At 45.4% G+C, this 25,828-nt stretch overlaps 1 protein-coding gene across 5 annotated transcripts in view; it reads left to right on the top strand.

Moving 5' to 3' along the window:
• CAMKMT (calmodulin-lysine N-methyltransferase) overlaps positions 1 to 14,325 on the top strand; it is a 405,610-nt gene extending 391,285 nt beyond the window's left edge. For 3 of the 5 annotated variants that reach the window (XM_060607427.3, XM_060607445.3, XM_060607408.3), the window contains 2 exons: positions 7,706 to 7,837; positions 13,730 to 14,325. In XM_060607427.3, coding sequence (XP_060463410.2) covers positions 7,706 to 7,837; positions 13,730 to 13,807 — 210 coding nt within the window. In that variant the 3' untranslated portion in view covers positions 13,808 to 14,325. Of the gene's footprint in view, positions 1 to 7,705; positions 7,838 to 8,571; positions 13,669 to 13,729 lie in introns of those variants that run through there. The other 2 variants (XM_060607417.3, XM_060607435.3) reach the window with 2 other exon arrangements.
• The last annotated feature ends 11,503 nt before the right edge of the window (positions 14,326 to 25,828 follow it).

Raw genomic sequence — 25,828 nt, 5'->3', positions numbered from 1 at the left:
AGAGGTCAGTGCTAGATGGCAATAACGGAGGAATTGTCACGTGAGGTTTCAAGGGGTGAGCTGCGGGAAGAAATGAACTCTGCCATTTGCGGGTATGTTCCTTGATTTCTAGCTAAGGCAAATCAGCTGTCTGGAGTCACACGATCCAGAAGCAAAAAAGGGTAGATGGAGAAGAGGAGTTTCCCTGCTTTTCAGATTTTGAATTTTTTTTTTCTTAATGTTTATTTATTTTTGAGACAGAGAGAGACAGAGCATGAACGGGGGAGGGGCAGAGAGAGAGGGAGACACAGAATCGGAAGCAGGCTCCAGGCTCTGAGCCATCAGCCCAGAGCCCGACGCGGGGCTCGAACTCACGGACTGCGAGATCGTGACCTGAGCTGAAGTCAGACGCTTAACCAACTGAGCCACCCAGGTGCCCCTGCTTTTCAGATTTCGTAGTGTGGTCATGAGTGAGAAGAACAGACCCCAGAGAGAGCTGAGCCACCAAGGTGCACTCCAGGCATGGCACAGTGCCGATGTCAAATCCCAGGGCTGAGCTTAGATCCTCAGCCAGATGGGCACCTGTAGTTGCAGAGTCATTACACGAAGCCCCAAATTTCAGCAGGAAATGTTTTTCGCCGGCCCAAATGGGAACTGTCCTCAACCTGCTGGTTGAGAGAAGCTATAGAACACTGGCGTCCTGCCAGAATGTACAGGGAACTCTCTAGCAAACTTAAAAGGTGAAAAGAAAAGAATAGATACTAAAAAGGAATGAAATTGGCAAAATGTACTTATTCTAAGAAGCAATGTTGCTCCAAAGCGTCCCCTCCCCATCTGTTTCCCTTCCATGAGTGGCTTCTTGTTGCTGCTGATTGATAGGTGACCCCCCGTTGTTGTGTTCTTCAAAGAACATCAGCAATGTCTGATATCAGAGGACCAGAATGTAATTTAAAATATAGCCACAGCAACCTGCAAGTTGAACTTTAGCCTGGAAATGACAAGCCACAAATGGCATCTACTAATATTTCTCTGAAATGGCTTTCAGTGCAGGGAGGGACACCAAGCCAGCTAGACGGTCTGAATTTACTCAGAAGCGCAAAGAGATGGATGGGGATGCCATGTTGACCGCTCTCCAGCTCGTTGCCGCTAACCAGTTGTCGGGAATTCAGAAATGCCATCTTGGGATTCATTTAACCTTTAAAACTGGCCCTAACTAACCACCAAATTCCTGGAGCCCTGCTTGTATGCCAAGAGTGCTATGCATGTAAATCACAGACATGGTTTTTGAAGAGCAGAGATTTCCTCCTCCTCCTTTTTTTTTTTTTTTTTTTTAATCCAACATCTCTGCATACATCTGTACAAACCTCTGTTTTTGCTTATCTCAGGGAAATGCCTTGTGAGTGTGGGTTCAGGGCAATGAACTGAGCTGGTGCTGAAGGGCCCTTATTTTCCTGTCTGCCAGCTGGGTCAGAGACCCAACAAATCCTCCCTTGTTCTTGGTGAGAAACCGGGTTCAGCCATACCTGCCTCTCCCAGTTGTAGGAATAGAGAATCTCCAGATTGTTTTAAGACCCTCAGAGTAGGAGGCTGGCTCTAGAAGTTCTTTCCTGAAGTCTACCCAGGTGCTTGTTCAGCACATGTAGTACTGAGTCTCTGCCCCCAAAGAATTTATAATCTGGTCGTGGAGATGTACCACACTCACAGGTGGAACCCCAGTGGACAGTGAAAAATGGCCTACAAGAGCCCAGCCTTTGGTCACATATAATGCGATGCTGAGTTTATTTGCTTTGACAGTCTTTCTAATTTACGCCTTCAGTAGAACGTGATAGTCAAGATTTGGACTCTGTCTTGATGCAATAAACATTTGTTAAGCAACTACGAACTACCCGGCACTCTGCTGGGAATGTAGGGTAGGGGTGTCAATATGTATCATGAGCACTCTGAGAATCTCAGTTTAGCAGATGAGTGCCTGAGCCACCAGGAATTACAGTGCAGTGTGATGGGTACTGGGGAGGAGGTACACTAGAAAGAGTGACTGACTGCCTGAGGAAGGTTTCTGTAGAGGGAGTGGCCTTTGACTCTGGTCTTTAATAGTAAAGCATCCTAAGCTTCAAGGGAAGGGGGCTGAAAGGAAGCATCCCACATCCCAGGTGGAAGGAACGATGCTCCCAGGTACAGGGCATGAAACAGCATGTTGCATTCTGGGGTCAACAGAAAGTTTGCTCTGACTGGAGTGTGAGAATCTGTGTGGTTTTGGGGTTAGCATTGGGAGGGGCAGAAGATGAGGTTAAAGAGTTAGTTTGGGGTGCCATTTTATGAAAGGCTGAGGACACTATGAGAAGAAACTGGGCTTTATTATATGGGCCATAGAGAGCCACTGAAAGTGTTTGAGCAGTGGGGTGGTCAGATGTGGGTTCTAGAAAGATCGACTGGCCCACATAGAGGCTGTAGTGGAGTATGAGAGAGCTGGAAATCAGCAAGTCTCCTCAGGTCACCATCGTGGACCAACTTGTACATGAGATTGAATAGTTAGGAGCTAAAGAAGATCTGAAGATGGAAAAGAGAGAATTGAGTGGATATTTACTGAGGAATTATTCAGCAGACATTTACAGAGTACCTCTCAGATGCCAGATGCTGAGATGCTGTGCTAGGACCTGGGGATAGAATACGGTACAATGGAATCTTGCCCTGAACGAGATCCCAGTCTAGTGTTAGAGACAAACAAGCAAGCAATTACCTGATGGTGTGTTAAGGATATAACAGAGGTGTGGGTGAGGAAGCAGAGGGCAAAAGTGGCTAACAGGGAGGAGGCACAGCATTGAGGCCAGGGATGGTCAGCAAAGACATCCCAGGGACAGGGTGTCTAATCTGGGTGCTGAAGGAGGAGTAGGGTTTACCAGGCAGACAAAGAACTGGGGGGTAAGAGAAGCATTTCACCCAAGGGAATGTTTGCAAGTTTGAAGACACATGGGGTCCATGAAAGGGCAAGTCGGGGGACTACGACGAGTTTGGCCTGATTGGAGCTCAAAGTGGGTATGGGGGAGGGGCTAGAGCCGGGGCTGAAGATAGAGGCATTCGTCGGGTCATGCTAGACTTTGCCTGCCTTCCCAGAAAGGTGGGGCCCATGTCATGGTTTTCAAACTCTTTTTAAATGGGAGAAGCCTTCGGTCAAAACGTTTTTAGCCATCACCCCAATTGTAAGACAGATAAAAGTGAAGCAGCTGTGGTTAGATTGGATGTGAGAATATTAGCACTTCTGCTCTTGGTCTCATTTTCACCCTCCCATGTCACTCTGGACACAACTCAAACACAGTCTGAAAATCATATACAGCAAATGACACTGATGCAGGTGTGGCATTGGAGGGTTTTACAGGCAATGCCACAATTCCCTGGTTTCCAGCTTCATTTTGAAGGTGAAGGGTACGGAAATGCTTGGTGCCTAGTAGGTACTCAGTGTGTTTGGGTGGGAGGATGGGGGTGGGAAGGGGTTTGTGGCCAAGGGTACGAGTTCCATTGTAGACAGAATAGGTTAAAAGTACTTTCAAAAGGCCTCTGGCTGGCTCAGTTGGTAGAGCATGTGACTGGATCTCAGGGTCGTGAGTTCAAGCCCGTATTGAGCATGGAGCCTACTTAAAAACAAAACAAAACAAAACAAAAATCAACTCCTTTATCATGGGGCGCCTGGGTAGCTCAGTCAGTTAAGTTCTTGATCTCAGCTCAGGTCTTGATCTTAATGTCGTGAATTCAAGCCCCGAGTTGGGCTCCAGATGGAACCTACTTAAAAAAAAAAAAGTATTTTCAGAACATCCTCATGGAGAGATCTAGTAGGCACCTGAAAACATGGGTGGGCCCTGGATGAATGCTCTAGATAAATATTTGGAAGTGTTGATGTATCAGTAAGAGCTGAAGTCGTGGACTTCCATACGATTGCCTAGAATCGAGCACAACAGGAAGAAAAAGTAGGCAGATCCCTGGAGACCAAGGGGCAGGTGGAGAAGCCAGGGAAGGGGGTTGAGAGAGATGGAGGGGAGGAAGCAGGCAAAGGCAGCATCTCAGAAGCCAGGTAAAGAAAAAAATAAACATAAGCTTAAACATGTAATCGGTATTTAATAGTTGGTTGCCTGGAAATGAAACAGGAATAAAGGCATTTCACCAGCATAGCATATTCCTTTTAAAAGAAATCTGAAGCATACTTATTTTTTCCAGAAGCACACACCCTTTAATATATGAGTATAGATTAGTGTAGCAAAATAACAACAACTGAGCTCACGATGTAAACAATATCATTGTTGTTTAGTGGAACTACTCCTCTCTCCTCTCCAGGGATAAATGAATTCTCTCAAATTTCTGCCCATCAGTCAAAATTTTACGTTCAATTGAGTGTTCATTCTGAGTTTAAGATGATTCTAGGACTTCAAATGCCTAGAAAGTTGGGCTTTGGTAAATTGAAAGTAATTTTTCTAAAGTGATGGGCTAATTTGAAATCTATATCTCTTTTTCTTGTTTTGATTTTTGCAGCCTAAATTGTAAGCCATATTCCTCTGATTGTACCAGTGTCCTGCTCCACTGGGGACAGGGGAATTCTAAAATCATTCCTTATGGGGTGGATGCTGGCACTCAGCAGCTGTTTATTGAATGAATGGATGATGTGCTATTGTCCCTCCTAAATACTGATTCACACCTCAAAGGTGTCTGTCTGTATTCAATAAAGTGAAAAAGAAAGCATTTTAAAACTCAAAACTGAGTAATTAGAGATTAAAACTACTGCTCACCCTTTCTCTTTGTTGTGGGCACAGTATTGTGCACAGAATGCTGCCCTCTGAAATCCCATCAGACTCTGTAAAAGCTTCCTGGGGAAGATCATTTTTCAAGAATAAGCAATAGAATGTGGCCTTCGAATTCCCTAAGACTTGCATTTCTCACATTACTCAACATCTGGATTTCGTTTATTCTCTCGACAAGTATTGACTGAGAGTCTACTATGTGCTAGGCACTGAGAAAATGCAGTGAATAAAACATTAGAAGATCCCGTTGTCATGAGCGTCCGTTCTAGCCGAAGGTGACTGGCAGTAACAAACAGGGATATAATGTGTGTTAGCGGTGATGAGCGCTAAGAACAAAAGTGAAGGGGGGAGGGGAGGGGAGCGTGATGGGGAAGCAGCTGCTGTTCTAGAGGGTGGTTAGGGAAGGACAGATAAGCTGGGACCCAGAGAGGGAGAGATGTCTGGGCGGAGAGGAATGCCATATGCTTAGCTGGGTCCCCCTACAGCTCACCCTGACCAGCAAGGGGTGGGGGTGGGGGTGGGGAGCGTGTGCTTATAAATGTAAACACCAACCCAGCCAAGAGCCCTGTAGCCCTGTAAACATTATGATAGGTAGCTCAGATAATAACTGTTAAAAATCAACTCTTCAGGGGCTCCGGGCTGGCGCGGTTGATGGAGCATGCGACTCTTGATAACAGGGTTGTAAGTTCAAGCCCCACGATGGGTGTAGAGATTACTTAAAAAAAAAAATAAAATAAAATCTTGAAAAAAAAAATCAACTCTTCAATTTTAACTGTGAGACCATTTTTGCAGGTGACTTGAAAATAAAGCAACTTCCATTATTCACAGAGCCAGACTGGCAACCAGCTCTTAGAAATGACTAAAATGACCCACTAGTATTCCTTTTTTTTTTTTTTTTTTTAATGGAGACTTTTGCTCCCCTGCCGAGACCATGTATTATATCCAGTTTCACATCAAAATGAATTTTTGTTGCTAAGTTTGAAAAACGCTGAAAATAGCAATTAATATTAGAAAAGCTGACAGGACCTGAAGTGTGGTGGCGTGATTGGTGCTGATATAATTATGTGCCTGAGTGTGCACATGTCTGTGTAAACACAGTATGAAAACACACCTGATGTCCAGGACACTATATCAGTGTATTTTCTGGCAGGTGGATGAGGGAAAGAGAGGGACAAAGAACTGATAGAATCCCTCTGGCATTGTTAAGTGGTGTAGATGTCTCTAGTCTTACATTGACATAACCTTGATTTTCAGATTATTTTCACATTCGTCATCTCATTCGATCCTCACAACTTACTGGAGTTGGGACGGGGGGGGGGGGGGGGGTTGCGGCTTCGTTCTTCCCGTTTGGTGAGTGAGAAACCTTGGTGGGTCGGCTGGGATGACTGAAGAGACTGGATTACGTCATCCCCAAGGTCCCTTCTCGTTCAACAGTTCTACGGCTTTTTTTTTTTTTTTCCTTCTTCTAATTTTCCTGAGGTGACAGCTGTGTCATGGTGGAGACTCTTTTAAGCCCAGAACATTTTCTGCCACGCACTTCCTCCTCGTCTTCTCCAAGGCCTTCACTGCATGTTTAATCATGTGTGAAATGTAATGTCTACCACACAAGGTCATTGAGGGTACCGTTGATGGGATGGAAAGGAAGGTTGGTGAAGCACCAAACACACCGGTAGCTATTATTATTATTATTGCCATCGCTATTGCTAATAAGGAGGCAGTGTAGTGTCGTGGAGCGGGCATCAGCCTTGGAGTCCGGTAAGTGTCCAGTCTTTTGCCGGTTGTGTCATCTTGGCCAATTATTCAACCATTGGGAGCATGCTGTAAAAATGGAGCTGATAACACCTCCATTACCGGATGGTGTGAAGAGCAAATGAGGCCAATGGAGCGCCTATCCCAGATGCTCCATAAATAGGTGGCAGTAATAAATGAGAAACCACCTTTCATAAGAAATATTTTCATGACTCCCTCAAAACCTGAAGAAGCATTTGACAGAGGTGAAGTATAACCTTGAAGTTAACAGAAGCGTACGGTCATCTTTTGAACAAAAAGAAAGGATTTGGAAGTTGAGCTCTTCTGTGCATGTCTCAGAGGGCGCGGAAAAGTCCGCTTGCAGCCAAGGGTCAGCAAACGGACATCATGGAGTCTCGTGTCCAATGGCCTTCTGAAATCCAGTGTAGATTTTACTCAAGTCCCTCCATCCTTTCCACGGCAACAAGCTCATGAGGTTGTGCAGTTTATTTGGAAAAGCCCAGCGACCCTCATTATACCACTTTCTTTGAAAAGCAATCATTTGAGTACCGCAAGGAGCTGCTTTGCTCTAATGATGACTATCATGAAGGATTCGATGAAGTTGGAAACCAAGATCTGGTAGCCTTGTCTCTGACAGCATGGTCCCGGAGAAGGCTGGTGGTAGCAAAGAGCAAAATTCTTCAATAGAGATTGCACTTAGCTGTCTCTGTGGAGAATTTCTTGGAACTGAGTTCTCAGGGCACAGTAATAAACTAACGTCCCTAGGCGTCCGTTGCCACACACACATTGGAGCAGTGTTGTGGACAAGCTGGTAGCTGCTAAGGAGTCACAAGGTGGGTAGCACTTCGTGGACCAGTTACTCTAACATCTAGTTGATGGTTTGAACCACTGGACCCAAGAGAGGTGTGTGTCGTACAGAATACCGACTCTGGGCCACATTTTATTTATCAGATGCGTTAGTTGAAAAGGGAAAGACAACAACATTTGAATGCGAAATACACGTATTTTTTCTTGCTCGATGTATATCTGTCCTCGAAATTATTCTCGCTGTGAATGCCCATCCTGTGTGGATGTCTCCAAGAACAATTGTGTTTTCTACCTGAGAGCAGTACTTTAAATGCTTTACCCAATGTTTGTTGTGTTTGGTTGCCTTCCAGGTTTAAAATGTGTGAATTTCCTTTTTAATGTTCTAGGGGAAAGCAATGGTATTCGCCCCACGCCGAGGGAATACTTTAAACCAGTTTTGCAATCTAGCTGGAAAAGCTGATTTCTCTATCCAAAGACATGAAAATTATGATGAACACATTTCAAACTTCCACTCCAAGGTTAGTTTTCTGCTTATGTTAGATAACACTTTAATCCGCATTGCATTTTGAAGAGATCATGGTCTTTTTGGCAGGTAACCTAAATATTTGATTAAAGCACTCCTTAGGTGTGCTGCTTCTGAACAGCTATTTGTATCTGATTATTTTTGTGTGGTAAAGCCATCTTTTATCTTTGCATGTCTAGAAGGATTTTACAGAAACCATTTCTGTTTACTCCTTTCTCTGAAACAAACTAATCTTTTCATTCATAATAGACTAATTTGTAGGATGCAGGGGAGGTGGCATAGAATGAATGATAAACAAGCATTTATATTTTAATGAAAAACCTTCGGCTTTTAAGTAGGTTAAATGCTCAGCTGCACTGAAATAAATAGAAGGTGAATGTCTAATTGTATCATGTTGGACTGTAAATCTTTATCTCTGCTTGCTTTATGGCTGGGTCAGTTGGCAGTTTGAGACTGTTAAATCTCATACAGAATTTCACAGTTGTGAGGTTATATGTCAGATCGAGGAGCTACAAGATTTAGGTCAAAAGCACTTATCTGAGAGTGATTTCTAAGCTTGCTTACATAAAGCAATGTTATCAGCCTTTTTATTATTTATAAGTATAGAGCAGTATAGGACACTGAGAGGCAAGCGTTCCACTGAAAACTTTTTAGGAATCTCACCTTTGCTAATACATATCACACTTGCTAGTCTAACATGTATTACTTCTGTAATTTTGTGCCTTACAGAAATCTCCCTTCTTTGAGCTAGTCTGACCTTGGCAAGAGACTTTGAACTTGTCATGATTTTGCAAGTTGTGAACGCAGAAAAGTTAAGCCCTGACCTTAATTTTCTCCTGAGAAAATGGGAAGAGCATTCTTTATTACCCAGGACTATGATATAATGTCGAAGTATGTTGACTTTTGAAAAATTATATGCAAAGTGGATCTGATCTTCAGGCACGAAAAAGAAAATCCTTACTTTGTGGAGATGGGTTCACTCTTTTGGGTGTCTAAGGTTTCATTTAGCCCCCCTGGGGGTGGGGGTGGGGGTGGGGGTGGGGGAGGAAACAATGATGCTTTGTGAACTGAAAGGGTTAAATCACCTCCTCTGCCTGGTGGGATTGCCCTTTGCTTACAGTCAGAAAGTAAAAAGAGAATGGTGTGTTATTCAAATCTGACCTGCTTCTCCAGAATGAGATTTTTCCCTTTTGCAACCCCTCCCCAGAATAAAAGGAAAGCCTCTGAGGGCTTTACCAGGTAGGGGAAGGGTCTCTCCTCTACCCAAAGGGACAAAAACAGCCTTCTCTCCTGGATCGGGCTAGAGCTACAGGGATCAGCCTGTGGCTGCTTAAATGTCATTCACCTTCCCCCTAGAACAACAAATGCTTTCAGTTTCTCAGTCACAGATCAGGAGAGCAAAGGCAAGGGTTTGTCCACCAGCGGAGAGGGTCAGCGTTGTGCCTGATACCCTCCGTGTCCTCCCTGCAAGATTGGAAGTGTGCTGGGCCACGTGAGTCCTTCGTGGCCACGTCTCCTTTGTCTAGAACTTTAGATTGTCAGCGGCTAGCGGACAGCAGCTGCCTCTATTTTCAATGCTGTACACTACCCTGCTAAGCATAGCACGGTCCATAAATCGCTAGACATGCCTCTTGTATTTATATTGTGTCATGTACCCACAGGTAGGTAGTACTCCGTAAATAACCATGGACTGATTGGTCCCACGGAAGTAAATTTCCATAAATAACCAGGCGGCCTTAGTTTTCATCTCTTCATGAGTGCTCAAAAGTTAAAACTCTCCACTTTGCTGACCCTGGGCTAAGAAACAGTTTCCCTCCTCCTCAGCTTATGAGGAGTTGAGAGTTGCGTGTGGCTCTCAGAAAGTGGAGCCGCCAGGCGAATATTCTGCAGGGTTGGGGCGCCCCTGACTACGCGGTACCAACGTGAACCCAAGATGTGTATTTTTTAAGGATGGGGGGGGGGGGGCAGTTGCAGCTGGTCTGGTGTTCTAGCAAAAGAGCGCCTCTGGTCCCTTCTGCCCCAGAAGCACAGAATGCCCTGCCCTCCTGCTTCGGGCGGCGGCGCGGATAACCGTGTGCCGCCTGGCGGGTGTGTCGGGGCGGCGACACCCGGCTCCGGCTCGCACGTGGAGGTCTCCTTTGCAACCGAAGGCCGCCCAGACAGGGCCGCGGGCCAAGGCGGAGGGAGCGGGGAGCGCCCCTGCTCCGCGCCGAGCCCCGGTGCTCTTCTCCGGGGCGCCCCCTCGGGCCCCTGCCCGCCGCCCGCCCCGGGGCTCCGGGGACGCGCTGGGGACCGCGCGGCCGCCGGGAACCTCCACCCTGGCCGCTTTTGTTTGCCGCGTGCTAATAGCCAGGGCTTAAAAGTTTTCCATCTTGCGCGGCAATCAGCTTTCTTCCTCTCCGTCTCTGGCCAAAGCCCCACGGTCCCTGGGCCGAGCCTGCTCGCAAACGGAGGAGCAGCGTTTTCCTTCGGGCTGCGTGTTATCCTCTTAGCCCTACTGTGTTGGAATAGAGCGTAACCAGCTGGAGGACTGTAAGACGCCTGATAATGCCGCTCTTTTCCGCTGTCCCGTCTTAATCTTGTTACACAAATGGTTGTGAAGAGATTCATGAATTTTAATTTCGCCCTCTGCATTAGTGCCTCACGTCACTCATACACAGCTGGCTTCTATGCTGAGTTTTCCACCCCTCCTCTTACAACAGGGGAAAAAATTAGTTACAATCTTGGCAGTAGTGGAAGGTAAAAAAAAAAAAAATCTACAGATTTAGGCAACCACCCATGAAGCTGATTAACAGTCAGTGATCAGGAGGAACAGCTTTGCCTCTTAAACTTTTCACCTCTCATTGTTAACTGTGAAATTTTATTTCCGTTAAAAAGCAAGCCTGTAATCAAAACGGTGCCATTCTGCACTTTTCTGCCAGTGCTTTTGTTAAATTGTGCCCACACCATGCAGCCAGCGTGCTCAGGAACCAGGCGGCCGAAGGTGTGGTGTTTTAAAAAATATTGCCTTTCTGTTCTTCCAGGCGACGGGGGAAGAAAAATAGAACACTTCCCTCTCCTTCCCAACGTCTTGGTCTCCTCCAGGCTAGGAATCCCGTGCCTTGCCCGTGTCTCAAAACCTTTAGGATGTTAAGATAAGCAAATTGTTTCTCAAGGTGGAGACCTCACTTGGAGCTTACTGCTGGCTTGAAATCAGTTGATAAAAATACTCTCATTCATGCAGTCTTTGAAATCTACATGCCACACGTTTTGGGGTTTGTTTCTGTTTTTGTTTTTTTAACTTTGGCAAAACCACCGGTGTGTTTATTTTCTGTATTTTGTAGACTTCGCCATGAAAACAGCCTTGGGCTCATTTGTGAAGTCGGTACATTGTGTTAAAAGCATGGCCGTATTGCACTTCTGCTTATCTATTCAAAATGCCACTTTACAAGTGGCTGGTGCTTATAATCTGTGTGGTGTGCTGTTGATAATTGTGGATACTGTAAAGGGTAAACAGTCTGAACTCTGTCCCTAGTGCTGCTGCTCGCTCAGCACAGTGGCGAGGCTGAGCGTGTTACATCCAATTATGAAGTAAAGCATAATGTTACTAATAGCCGCTATGTAATTTAGTTGGGTCCTCAAAGACCCTGTTTTAACCGATGAAATTGAAAAATTGTTTTATTCGCAATTTGCTTTTTGTTCATTTTTTTTCAAGGTGGTTTTCATTTCTTAAAATTGTAATTATCAATTGAGCAGAGAAGTACAGCCTGGGCAAATGGAATTACTCTTAGACCACATCACATTCCCTCGTCGACAGCAAGTATTTCCCAACAGCCTTGTGTGTGTTCAGGTGCCCTGACATGACAGACTTGGTTCAGAAATGATCTGGTGCTGGGGTGTGGTGATGCCTTTGAGGGGCGTTGGTTCTTCCCCGTGGCAGGAAGGGCTCGCAGTCAGTGCGGGGCTGGCCCCTGGCCCCTTCTAGCAAGGAAGCCTCTGCTTTGGCCTCCAGAGGTCAGCACAGAATCCAAGTTAAAAGTGATTTCTAACCCATATTTACAAAAGAATTATTTATCCCACATATTACCTTGGGGACTATATAAAGAGCTCATTTGAGTCTCTGTATATTAGTGCATTGTGAGTGAGTAGGTCAGCTGACTCACGCTGAGTAATCAACTTTCCTCCATCCCCAATCCCTGAGGAAGAACCGAGCTAGCCTGACCCCCTCTTCCCTCTGTAATGTATGTCAGCGAGCTCCTATCACTGGGGCAGCTGGCAACAAAGGTATTTACAGCTGGCAGGCCCTAGGTAGTGGGTTTGGATTGGGAAGTTTGTGAAGCCATTTTCTTGGCCTTTTTTTTTTTTTTAAGAGTGATGTTAAGGGACCGTGTGTTGGGGATTAACACTGTCACTACTTTGGCGGTAACAAAATTCCAGGGGATCTTTCTAAGTAGGCAACTAATCATCTGTAAACAAAGCAAAGTCCCGTCTAAGAAAACAGAAGGAAGTTACCTCAGTGACTGCACACCATCTTTTCTTGTGAAAATGGATTAGAGAGTACAGGCGAGGTTGGCTTTCTGTTCCCCAGTGAGGGAGGTAAAGCCGGCCCCGTTGCTCCTGGTCCTTACCGGTGAGGGTGTGTCACAGTTTGGGAATATGATTTAGAAGAAACATGAAAAAATTCAAGTTAATATGCCCCAGACCTATAGTAATCCAGGAAAGTGTCATATTGGAGCCATTCATGTAGTTTGGGGGGGGGGGGGGTGAGGGGAGGTAATCTGATTCAAAACAATAAAAGAATTGGTTCCGTGTATTATTAAAAGAAATATTTATTTCTGATCCTTATCACTTAAAAACTGAATTAACAATTGGCTCAGAAACGCCGATGTCAAAATACTGATTTTTGTCTTTATAAATAGCAAATTATTTTTTGCCAGGAGAAATATAAATATGACCGTCAAAGTCTTCTGGCCGAATGAGGAAAAGAGTACTCTAGATTTGAGAACCCTGATTGGATTTTTAAAACTACCACGGAAAGGCCCTCAGAACTTCACCTGAATGGTATCGAAGCTTGCTGCTCTATTGTTGGACTCTGTTTTCCTCCTCAGAGAAAAGAGTTTTTGAATTATCATTAATATTAACCCCCGCTAAGGAGCAGCTGGAGAGCCTTTGAAATGTCTTAGGCCTGGAAACCTGTCCCTTGTGCCCAGGTGCTGCCAGTCTCCAAGAGATCTGAAATGCCTGGCCGCCTTGCTCCTGGGGCTCAGGTGTGGGACACGGTAGACCAAGAGCAGAAACTTCGATGCCAAATGGCTGGTCTGGTGCAGATGACTGAGCCTCCAGCTTTCCCTTCACTGAAGTGCCTCACAGTTCATAGAGGTCACAAATACTGTCTATTTATGAAAAAAAACCCACCCTGCTCTCCTCCTTTCCTCCTTACCTGCCCGTCCCCCCCCCACCCCTCCCACCCTCCCAGGAAACATCCCAGCCTGGTGCATGGTACTATCATGCCAATGCCACTGAAACTACTTTGAGTTGCTTTTTTGTGATTTATTTTCCAGAACAATATATTCGGGTAAGAAGTCTTCGTTGCATTCGGCATGAAAAACTACTGGCAAACCCATAAGAGACTCTTGAATACAGAGAACAAACTGAGGGTTGATGGGGGAGAGGCGGGGGAGAGGGGAAAATGGGTGATGGGCATTGAGGAGGCACTTGGTGGGATGAGCACTGGGTGTTGTATGCAAGCGATGAATCATGGGAATCTACCCCCGAAACCAAGAGCACACTGTATACACTGTATGGTAGCCAACTTGACAATAAATTATATTAAAAAAAAAAACAAAACTACTGGTCAAAATTCCTAATCTGAGTCTCCTTACCTTTTTTGTTCTGTTATTGTTTTCAGTTGAAAAAGGAAAACCAGGATGTATATGAAGAAAACCTTCATTACCCGCTTCTGCTTATTTTAACCAAAAATGGATAGAAGATTAAGATGTTCAAAAGGCGAAGAAAACACCAAGCGCACAGGGAATATTTTCACAAAAACAGAAGTCTGGGATGGGAGTTTTTTTTAAATCCTCCCTGAGGAGGCTCCCTGAGGCCCCCTGAGATTTGTGAGCACCCCCCCCCCCCCACCACCACCTTTGCAAACATTCCACATGTGGGGTTATGGAGTCCACCTGTCCTCACTCACATTATTTCCAGCCTTGCTGGACTCCTCCTTTTATCATCTGCTCTTCTGGTGCCAAACCTTTGTTTGTCTTCAAATATCTATAAACAGCCTGCGATTTGAATTGGACGTATGAGAATCCTAAATATTTTTCCTTTTGAGACAGAATTTCTTTTGGTTGATTCCCACTCCCGCCAGCCCTTTTAGAAAATATCTTGGTCTTTGTTTTATTTTGTGGTGGTAGTTTTTAATCTGTAAACAGCTAACATCATGATTCTTTCCTGGTTGAGAAAAGAAAGAAATAAAGGCATATCTTTCTCACCTCCCTCGAATTAATTGTATTAAATCTGCCATCTTTTTTTTTTCTGTCTCTCTCTCTCTCTCTCTCTCTCTCGTTCTCTTTTTCCTTTTCAACAGGATGTTTTTTTCCCTGTAGATGTATAAGAAATGACTACATCAGCCCAAAGCCTCATAAACTGACCGTTTGTCCTCTGGACACAATAGCGTGGCCAGCCCTCTGCTCCTCCTCTCCAATTATGTGTGATTAGTCTCAATGTGTTGTGTCAAGGAGGAGGAGTGTGCTGAGTGCTTATTATCTGTTTAGGTACAAGAAGAGCACATTTAGGCTCTGACTATGAATGAAAAGTGAGCCTTTATCGGGGCTCACATCTAACTGCTGCTATTCTCCAGGCCTCTTTCAAAATAGGTCCTTTCCAGAGAAATTTTGAATAAATGGTTGCTAAACTGGATTGCGACCAGGGGGGAGTTTTTAAAAACTCAATCACACAATTATCTTATTTAAAGTAAGTACATCTTGTTGTGTGCTGGGATTCAAGTGTGTAGTAAACATTTAATAGGTGCTACCTAGGATTAAGAAAGAATGACTTTTCTGCGGGGAACCCAAGCATATCCTTGCCTGGTGCATCCGCGAGAAGCTTTAATGCCTTTTGTGGAAATTCAGATGTTTATCTGTAAGGAATCATCTGTGCCCACTTTAGCAGTAATGTCATTAGTAGGTTAGCTATATATGCTCATATCTTCAGTGGAGGCAAAGCATGTATCTCGTGTGATACAATTAAAGTGCTAGGTGGGAGACTGGGGGGCAAATCCTTTTGCATGTTAAACAAACTTAGCTGTCATAAAAACAGCCACTCTCACATGTCTCCTCTGCTCACTTCTATCATCAAACAAATTTTTCACCATCAGTTTGCATGTCCTTGTATTCACCACTTTTTCTGCTCCATTAGAGCACCTAGATGGATCTCGGAAGGCATAGGTCAAGTCGCAGTTAGATCATACATTTCTTTCTCACAAAAACTTGAATTGCAATGCCAAGCGATGGGCTAACATCACAATAACAGCAATTTATTCCTCTATGGATAAAACAGCAGTCTATTCTCAGTGCTAGATAAAGACCAGGGCAATGCAAACCAGCCATTTAGCCGAGTAGTTCAGCTAGTGGCAGCTCTCCTTTGGCGACTGTATAGATTGCACACTGGCTTCACATTTTCTTGTTTAAAAATTAGAATTTGGAATGTTTTAAAAGGCAACACAGGTAGTTCCATTTATACGGGTGGAAAAACAGCCAGAATTATTTCTTCCATAAAACCTGCAACTAAATCAGCCAAAGAAAACCCATCCCTACAGTAGCATCTAAGATGGGCTCTCCTTTTTCTTTTTTCTTCAAAACGTAGAGAATATTGTCATTTTTTTTTCCCATGAGAAGACGTGAATCGGCAAGAATTCCATTTGCATTTGTGTGTTGTGGGTGTAGACATCCACTGTTTATTTCTTTGGGAGAAATTTTACCTTAAAAAGGGACTAGTGATGTATTCTTTAAAAAAATGTATCTGAGAATGGCATGTATAGGTTCCCAAGCTTGAGATGGGGTGTAAGAATTGGGCTTTTCTTGCCAAGAGATGCCTGGTAAAGAAATAGGCTTATTGTGATTAAAACCCAGAGGGTCTCCTGCAAAATGTTAAAGGCTTCCTAGAGCTGATCTTTATGGGATCCTCGCCTGGAGATGTCTCTAGTTCAGGCTCTTGGGAGGTTGGTGAGGAACTCACGTTGTGTGGTATTGAATAATTTTAAGTTGTTTTTATTTCCTGAAATTTTAATGAAATGCCAATATTGAGAAGGAAAAAAATATATAGCTGCTTTAGAAAGGTTACCATTTTCATTTCCTTTGAACTTTATGATTAAGAACCATTTGTATGCATCATTGTTGGGTTGTATAATTGCAGTTCAAATGCCCCTTCCATAATTGTCTATTAGGTAATTATATATGTGTTTGTTTCGAAAGGAGGCCTGTCCACTTAAGAAATCAGTAGGATTATTATGATATTCCTCTTCTCCGTGTACCTGTATCTCCTGATAAAACTCATGATTTCCCTTTATCATAATAAGTAGATTGGGTTGGACGTAAGAATGTTTTCCACATCACCCGTGGTCAGTTCTGATGCGGTGGTATGAACAGCTACATACAACTTGGTTATAAGAAATATATTTTATTTTATAGCAAGACATATGCTGTGAATTGGGATAAAAGTGCTAGCAAAGAGTACCTAAGAGGTTGATGCTATTTTGTATAAATTGTGTATTTTGTTGGCTTTTTGACTGAGCATGAAAATGTAACTTCCATTAGGGAAGGGTAATTTAGGTGCTCAGTATTCAGCAGAAAACTTGTCGGGGCCATAAAAGCTTTTCTGGCTGGTTCCTCGGGTGTTTTCAGAGAAGAGCTGCCCACCCCTTGCTGATTTTCCCTTTGGCTTCAGTATGGGCTGAATTTACCACGGCATACCTGTTGAATCAATTTGGGGGATCCAGCAGTTAACCGAGTGAATGGAAGGATTAGTGGCCCTCCGGAGCCCTATTTCAACAGCCAGGTGTCTGTCCTGAACTAGTTAACTGCTTTTGACACTTGAAGAAGCTGATTTTAATAGCATAGGCAGGAGGCTGTTGTGGTGGTGGGTTTGTTGTGGTTGTTGTGGTTGTTTCCTTCTTCCCACTGCCAAAGTGGAGCATACCTTCTCCTAAGGGTTAGACTTTCCCTTGTTTAACAGGAATAGACCGTCCCCTTCCCTAAACCCAGCTTCCATGGAGTTTGTCTTAGCATTCGACTTGTTTCCAATCAGTGCCAAACAATTTGGTGGCATCATCCAGCAGGACCCTTTCATTGGACTCTGGTAGTGGAGGAGGGAGGACACCCACATGAGGGAGGGAATGAAAGTAGATGTAGGTGTGCCCGTGCCCGCACGCGGGTACACACACACACACACACACACACACACACACACTTAGAAGGAAGATGAGGCTATTTAGACCCTAGATTGGGGCTCCAGTTCCCAGATTCCAGATCTGCTCCTCACACCAGATCAAAATCTCCTGAGTTCAGACAGCCCGAAATGTCATAATTATGCAGAGTGTATCTCATAGATTAGAAAGACTGATTTGAAAGTCAGTCTCCTTAGAAACTGAATTTAGACAGGGCAAATATGTTTTCCTGAGTGGACTGTTTCCAAATTAGGAAGGAGCTTGTTGGTGTTTAACAAACCATTAAGCCCGAAATGCCACTTTTAATTCTCAGACTTTGTTTCACCCAGGAAGCTGACTGCCTAGGCTGTGGTTAAAAGCTCACTGTGCTCACTGCCCTGGAAGTCTGCATTTGGAGTCTATATTTTGCCTTTTTTTTTTTTTTTTTGGTCTCTCTGACTTTTCAATTAATACATTTTTTAAATAGATAAAACAGATCATACTGTGACTTTTAAAATGTCAACAAGCTTGTAAACAGAAATGTAATAAAATGGCTAATGGGAGATTCAATAGTTAATAGAGGGCCTGAAGTGTGAGCAAATACAGTAGCTGTATATTGGAAACTGTGCAAGTGAAGATGGCTTTAGTATTGCAAACTGAGGAAGAAAATTGTTTTTAATTAGCACCTTCATAAGAACTGCTGATTAATACTGTTTTGTTTGGTGAAAAGCTTTCAGCTGAGTAATTTGTACAGCCATTACAACAGTTTTGTTAGAGCGGCACTCCTGTTGTTAAACACAAACAGCAGATGATAATGGTGGAAGATGAGTTTGTCATGTAACAATTTACCTTATTGAAAAAAGCTTTATATAAAACCCAATACAGTAGGTACCAGCAGAAATCACATATTTTAAATCTTTCCAAAATTGCAGTGTGCCATGCTTGTGTGTGTGCATGTGTGTGCGTGTGTGTGTGTTTTCAGGAACTAGAAGCAGATTTTATATCATTTATAAAATTATATATACAATTTAAAGGTGGTGTAGCATGGACAGACCACTTTTTCAGCAGCGTTTTACATCAGAGCAGTAAAGTGGCCGTGTATTCAAACACTTTTGAACTACACAAAGCAGGTTGGAAAATGGAATCCTAATTAAATAATGTTACTCAGATGTAAATTTGCAATGGGATGGGATGTAAGGAAATAAGAATTGGTGTTTCTGCCTTAGGTGGGTTTATCACACATGGGATCTTTTAAAAAAAAAAAATCTCAAGGGAAGTTTAATTAACCTTTTTTTTTCCCTTCCTTTGGAGGGGTTCTAACCCACCAGGGAAAAGAGTGCCCGTTCAGTGAGACTTGACCAGGAAATCAGAGGCTGATTTCAGTGAATTCCTATCATATGGATATTGCCCTAGCCACAAGCATGGGAACTTGTTTTTTCTTTTTAAATAAAATGCAACGGTATAGCATATTTGCATTAAAATATTACACCAACCAAGGCTGGTAAGAACTGTAAATTACTGGAGTGGAGTAATAGAGCATGAAGGTTTTTTTGTTGTTGTTGTTTTGTGGGGTTTTTTGGTTTTTTTTTTTTTTTTTTAGACAGGCCTTCGGGGTAATAACAAGGGTTGAGGCTCACGACAGTGCCAAATAAGCTTCAGACAGCATAATAGTCTGCAAAGAAAGCCACAGAGCACTAATGTGAAGGAAGAGCTGTCCACCACATGCAGCAAAAATCACCAAAGGTCATTTTATGGTAGCAATTGTGACATAAAATTGGTGGTCATGCTACATGCCTAATACTCGGTACAGCTTTATAAATGATGGGCCCCTAGCGATGGCTGTCATTAAGTGCTTTCATCATAATAAACTTTAAACTGTTGGCTTTATGAATCGCCAGCTAGCTTCAGCTGTTCGTTGGATGGAGCTCGCGGTGCCTTAAGTGTGACAAGACCTATTAGGAATTGCAACCATGTTTCAAGCGTACTTGGCTTCCCCACTCCTGGGGTGATTGCTGCCTATTAAAGGCGTCTGGGAAGATTTTCCTCCAGCAATCTCTGATCAAGAGCTTTTTTGGGCTTTGACCTGCATTTCCTTCAAGACTTTCTCTGAGGAGTTTTATAAGAGCAAAACTCCAGAGGATTTATAGCCACTTCTGATTAATACCTTTCCAGTTTTTCTAGCAACTCTCCCACTGCTGCATAGAGAAAAGCTTTCATTGTTCCTGAGGTGCTTATTCGTGACCTTTTCTCTGCTTCCTGATTCCCTCTAACGTGTTCTATCCACGAAATCCTCGGGGTGGAACCAAGACAGTCAGTGAAGTTGTTACAGCTGGAGACACAGAGGGAAAGGGAGGCTTTTATATTTTTAAAGAATTACATGCCGGGCAGCCTGGCCCCGCCCATGTAAATACCCGCTGTGACGTCACCTGCCGACCCAAACGCATCCTTAATGAGCCCTCGGTGTAAACTGAAGCGACACATAAAGATTTCATGATTCCGATTACACTTTCATTAACCTTTAGCAGAGGAAGTCTTTTAGTTTCTATAAATCTTACAGTGGCTTACCGTCTGTCCTACTGATGTGAATAATAGATGTTTGGAGAAATCGCTCTTTAAAAACCCAGGGCATTTAATTTACAAGGGCTCAATACATATTTCAGACTCACTTAGCAAGAACTTTAATTACTTCTTGTTGCTTTTTCTAACTTGGAGGTCTTCCCCCACCCCCTCCGGTTTGCTTCTGCTTGACTCAGATGTTTTAGACACGACAAAAGCTTTCAATGTCTAAGTCCCCGTCTTAGTACTCTTATTAGTCCTTCTTTTAAGCTAAGTACTGTCCTAAAGATAGTTAAGGGAATGTCTCGGGTGTGGACCATTACACAATTCAATTAGCAAACCTCGGAGGGATGGGATTAGGACTCCGCGGGGAACACCTGGGACTCTGGGGCCGAGCCGAGTTTCTGAACGGCGGGGCTCTCGCCGTGAATAGCGAGGGTCTGCCTGTTTGGGTAGTCCCCATCACAAACTTGTCCTAACCAGATACGGTCTTGCAGGCGAAACTCCCCCCCCCCCCTCCCCCAGTAGGTCTCTGTGGCTGTCAGAGGGAACAGGAAAACCATCAGCGAATGTGTCAAGCTGAAGAGAAAACAAGAGTTGGAGGACTCGTGGCGTTTCACATACAAAGGCATCCGCCCATCCCTCCCCTCGAGCCAGCCAGCCCAGGGTGGACAAGTGCATTTTGAGTCTGCTGCCCAGGTGCAAGGGGTGGGGGCGGAGCCGCTGCAGAATGCCCCAGAACAAAGGCGCCTCCAGGAGCCTGTGCAGAGGTCACCTGCCGCCTCCAAGGCAGATTAAGGAGGACTGCAGAGGGCATTTGGAGGAAATGGTGCTGTTCTTTGGCAAATCAATTCGTCCCACCCTTAATAGGGCATTTTGCCCTCCCTCTTTGGGAGTCCCAGGCAAATGTGTTTCCAGGTCTCTCGAAATCAGTTATTAACCGGCCCCTGTTTGAAGAGGCGACACCTTTCCCTGCCTGTGCTCCTTCAATAGCCGGTGCCCCCTGAGAATTTCTTTTCTGCTCTCCGCAACGTCTCACTTCCCCTTTCTCGCTCCTTGGGGCTCTCCCGCCCCTCTCTACCCAGGCTTCTTTCATAATTAGGCTGGAAGTGGAACTTTCCCCCACTCCCTTACTCTGAGATTTCTTTTTTCCCAGTGACCTGGGCCGCACTTTGCCCCCACTCCCTGCCTGCCAATCTCTTCAGGGTTGGGTCCTCCCTCTTTCCATTCTTGTGGGCTCCCCCTCCTCGAGAGCCCCGGGAGGCCCAGCCTCCCAGAATCCGATCTCCTTCCAACACAGCAGCCCCCCTGTGGAGGAAGGAAGAGGCCTCCTCGGAATGAATGGCTGCTAAGGAGGTTTTTAATTTGTCTGGAAATACAAGAAAAAGGCCTCAGAGCAGCGTCCCTCCCTCACCTCGTTTGGAAGCCCCTGTGCCTTCGGGGTGGGCGCTGTCACCTCGCCATCCTAGGCCAGGTCCGCAGGGGAGGCTTGGCGGAGGGATGTGCAAACACTGGGAGGGGAAACCGCCTGCTCAACCTCGAGTAGGCACACCGCTTTTTAAATTGAATTCTGATTGTTTGTTTGTTTGTTTGCAGCCCGGCAATGTGAGAAATTTGGAAGCTTAGCACGTGTCTGTCAGGGTTGGAAAGTGAGCTCAGTTCATCTCTTGATGTGGCATCTGCCTCCTGTGGGCGGCTCTCCTTGAGCTTGGGGGGGGAGGGGGGGGAATGTCACCATGCTGTTCCCAGCGCAGAAAACACGACTTTTAAAAGCTTTGCCCACCTGACCTATGGTTTCATCTCCAGGTACATTAGCCTTCATTTTCCTTTATAGGCTTTATTTTTAGGAGCAGAGGGCACAGCACTGACCCGCCTGTGTTTTGAGTGGAATGCACCCTCTCTGTCTCTTTCTTGGCCAAACCATTTATATAAGTGGCATCTCCTGATGCCAAGAGCTAACCAGAAGGAGGCAGCTCACAGCTCACAAGTTGTCTGAGGTGTATCCTCGATTCTCAGATACTCTGGGTCAGTCCATTTCAGTAGGACCCCCTGGGCTGCAGGACAGAGGCCTCAGGACCGCCAGCTGGCTTTTAGTGTCCCCCCCCCCCACCTCACAGCTGGGGGTCTATGTCTAGCCTCAGCTTCCTTTTCTGCCCCCCTCCACCCCCCCGCAAGACTAGACAAACCAATGCAGAGCTCCATCCCAGAAACCATGAGACCATGACCCGAGCTGAACACGAGAGTCAGACACTTAACCGACTGAGCCACCCAGGCACCCCCTAAATGGTGGTTTTAAGCAACTAAAGTTTACGGCAGTTTGCTACACAGGAAGGGATAACAGATATAATCCTTGGTCTTTTCTCTCTGAAGCACTTTTCTTTTTTTGTTTTTAAGTTTATTTATTTATTTTGGGAGAGAGAGAGAGTGAGCAGGGGAGTAGGGGAGGGGCAGAGAGAGAGAGAGAGAGAGAGAGAGAATCCCAAGCAGGCTCTGCACTGTTAGTACTGAGCTCGATGTGGGGCTCGAACCCCTGAACCATGAGATCATGCCCTGAGCTGAAGTCAGACACTTAACTGACTGAGCCACCCAGGCACCCCTCCCTGAAGTACTTTTCTTTTCTTTTTTTTTTTCAACGTTTATTTATTTTTGAGACAGAGAGAGACAGAGCATGAACGGGGGAGGGTCAGAGAGAGGGAGACACAGAATCGGAAGCGGGCTCCAGGCTCTGAGCTGTCAGCACAGAGCCCGACGCAGGGGCTCGAACTCACGGACCGTGAGATCATGACCTGAGCCGAAGTCGGACGCCTAACCGACCGAGCCATGCAGGTGCCCCTGAAGTACTTTTCTTAAGTGTACCTTGAGGTACCAAAACTTTTGAGATAATGTTTTGCCTAAAATGTGTTGAGTCACATGGTGACCAGCATTTTGAAAATACTAAAAGAGGATACAGGCCACACAGGCCTCACTCACCCATCAGAAGGCCAGCAAGTGCCACAGGCAAACCACTCTCAGGCTCCTAGGAGAAGACACAAGAGAAAATAAGCTATGGGAGAAAGAACGATGGAGTCAGGGTTAGGATAACTAGATGCTGGCCCATGCTCTTCCAGTAACAAACTGGTGATTTCAGGCAAGCTACCCACTCCCTGGGCATCACTTTCCTCCTCTCTGAACAAGATCATTTAATTTCCCATTTTACACTAAATTCTGAAGGATTCAAGATAAAAACATTCCATTATCAATCAGGGCCAGAGATGTTCATCACCTCAGGGAATTGGAATTCTCTGATGTTGCCAAGAAAAACTTGTTCCGCATTAGCTTGGTCCTAGAGAATATTTAGTCGTTCTTAACTTTTTTTAGTGTTTTTATTTATTTTTGAGAGAGAGAGGAAATTTTTTTTGACGTTTATTTTTGAGAGAGAAAGAGCAGGAGCAGGTGAAGGGCAGAGAGAGAGGGAGACACAGAATTGGAAGCAGGTTCCAGGTCCTGGGCTGTTAGCACAGAGCCCGACATGGGGCTGGAACTCGTGAACCATGAGATCATGACCTGAGTCGAAGTCAGATGCTTAACCTACCGAGCCACCCCAACACCCTGAGAATACTTAGTACTTCTAAGTAGACTTAGCCTGGTGGGGCTCTGGAATAACCCCAGGATCCTACCTTGCTCTGTTGCAGGCTGAATCTGGGGGGAAAGAAAGGAGCAATGGGGACCCTTGAGCCTTCATTTTTATCCATTTATCTATAAATGCTTATTGGGTACTGGTCACCCTGTTAGGTGCTGGGGATCTAATAGTGAACAAAAAGACCCCATTCTATGCTGGGGTCTAGTGAGAAAGACAGAACTGCTGTCCACACATAGCTTGCATTCTAAACAGTAAAGGTGCCAGTGCATTTATGGAATAATTATGAATTGTGATAAATTCTATGAAACTGATAGGGTCCTATTGATGGAGAATCATAGAGAGACTTACTTCAAACAGGATGGATGGGAGAAAGCCCCGAGGGTCTCAATTGTGAGAAGGGACATTCCTGCAAAGCAGTGATGGTGGGGCCGAGGAGCTCAGAGGGAGGGAATGTGGAAGGCAGGCCCCAAGGTAGGCTGGAGATGTGGCCTCTGAAGAGTGAAAGGGAGGCCAGTGGAGCTGGGGCCTTGGGAGGAGGGTCGTGGGATGTGTGAGGGCCAGACTGTGCAGGACTTCGTGAGTTTGGATTTTATCTGGAGTCTGATGAGCAGCCACTGAATGGTTTGGGGTAGTGAGAATGACATAATCAGATGTATATTTTTGAAAGCTCACCCCGGATGCTGGACGGAGGACAGTTTGGAGGAAGTGGAGATTCCAATCAGGAGGCTTCTGTCACGCTGCGGTCTTGGGGGACGAAAACGACAGTGTGGACCAGGGACGCAAGTGACCATGAGGAAGGAGGAACAAACCAATTCAAAGTCTGTGCTTGACCTGCAAGTAGCCCGATTTCGGGTGAGGATATGGTTGGTCAGCCTAAAAATCTGAACCCACTGCGTTGGGAATATAAGCCCCTTTGCCACACTTGGCTGGGGATATGTGGCGGTGTGGGAGGACAGACCACGGATGGGATGGGACCTCCACACGCTCCACCCCCAGCTTCATGATCTACAAGAACCTGGGAACAGGGGTCTTCATATCCTGATGCCTCCTTGGCCCCCCAGGTGGACCTGCCTAACATCCTCTGATATGCTCAGAGTCCGAGGTGGCAGTGACCAGACAGGATGAGGCTATAGGACTAGGAGCTCATTTGTATCCTTTCTTTGGACATAACTCCCAGGATAGAAGAGTTCATTCATTCATACTGTTTTCTAGGCATCAACACTTGGGAGTTCTAAGGGGAAAACCCAAGGAGGTCAGAGACTAGCCTCTGTCCTGATCATAAGGCCCCACTGAGCTCAACACAGGCAGAACAAGTAATCCCCTATGTGGCAAGATTTAAAGAGCCCAGCAAAGCTCTTGGGTGGGAAAGAAACGAGTCATTGATACTGAAATTCCACCAACAGAACATCTTCCCCTTAGCTCAAGGCAGGGGGTGCTGTTAAAATGAGGCTTCTCTGGGCAGAGTCCAGTCTCATGGTCCTTGGTGTGAAATATCTGAGAACAGGCCTTAGTGGGGATGGGGAAGTGAAATGGGTGAGGTGGGTGAGGAGAGGACCCTGGGAACCTAGGGGAAGGAAAGGGGCCCCGAGACCTGGGGGAGGAACCGAAATGGGAGGATCCACTCGTCAGCTTCACGATGTTACCTGGGGCCAGGAGGGCTGTCCTGACTGGACAGTGTGGACACCTGACTGTGTGTGCACAGGAGTAAGAGAATGAGGCCCACGGAGCACTTAGAAACCCGTAGGGAGATGGAGCCTGTCCTCAAATAATACAGATGCATGGGAAACGACTGGCATAAGGGTTACTAGAGACCAAAGGGGGGAGCAGGAGCGCCATACAAGAGGAGGCCAGGTTCGCGGCAGGCCTCGAGGTGGTGGCGGTGGAAGGGGAGGCCCTGCCAGGGAGGGCACCTCATGAGCTAAGGCCCAGCGGAAGATTTCGGAAAACGTTTGACTTGGCAGGATGGTGGGGTTGACTGAGGTACAGATTCGCTCATCCCATCCAGCAGGGAGCGGTGCCTGAGGCTCATCAAAGCCTAACAGGGGCCAGGCACACAAGGGAGAATTGCAAACCAGACCGACAAATTCCCTGCTCTCGTGGAGCAGCATTCCTGTGTGGGGGAGAAAGGCAATCTACAGGCACACAAATAAGACTGGCTCAAATCAGGACAGGTCTGGTGAAGACAAGAAGATGAGTTGCTATTTTAGAAAGTGACTGGGCCTCCTTTAGATACAAGGTCAAGGAAGCTCTCTTGAAGGAGGCATCATTTTAGTTGAAACCTAAATGACAAGAAAGAGCCAAGCTTTGGAGATTGAGAAGAAGAGAATTCCAGGCAGAGGCAACAACAAGTACAAAGGCCCTGAGGCAGGAGCAAATCTGCAGAGCCAGGGCGGATGGAGCTCAGGGCA

Source organism: Panthera onca, chromosome A3, assembly GCF_046562875.1.
Source record: "Panthera onca isolate mPanOnc1 chromosome A3, mPanOnc1 haplotype 2, whole genome shotgun sequence".
Taxonomy (NCBI): Eukaryota; Metazoa; Chordata; class Mammalia; order Carnivora; family Felidae; genus Panthera; species Panthera onca.
The sequence above is the reverse complement of the archived record's forward strand: the minus strand, read 5'-3'. Positions and strand labels throughout refer to the sequence as shown.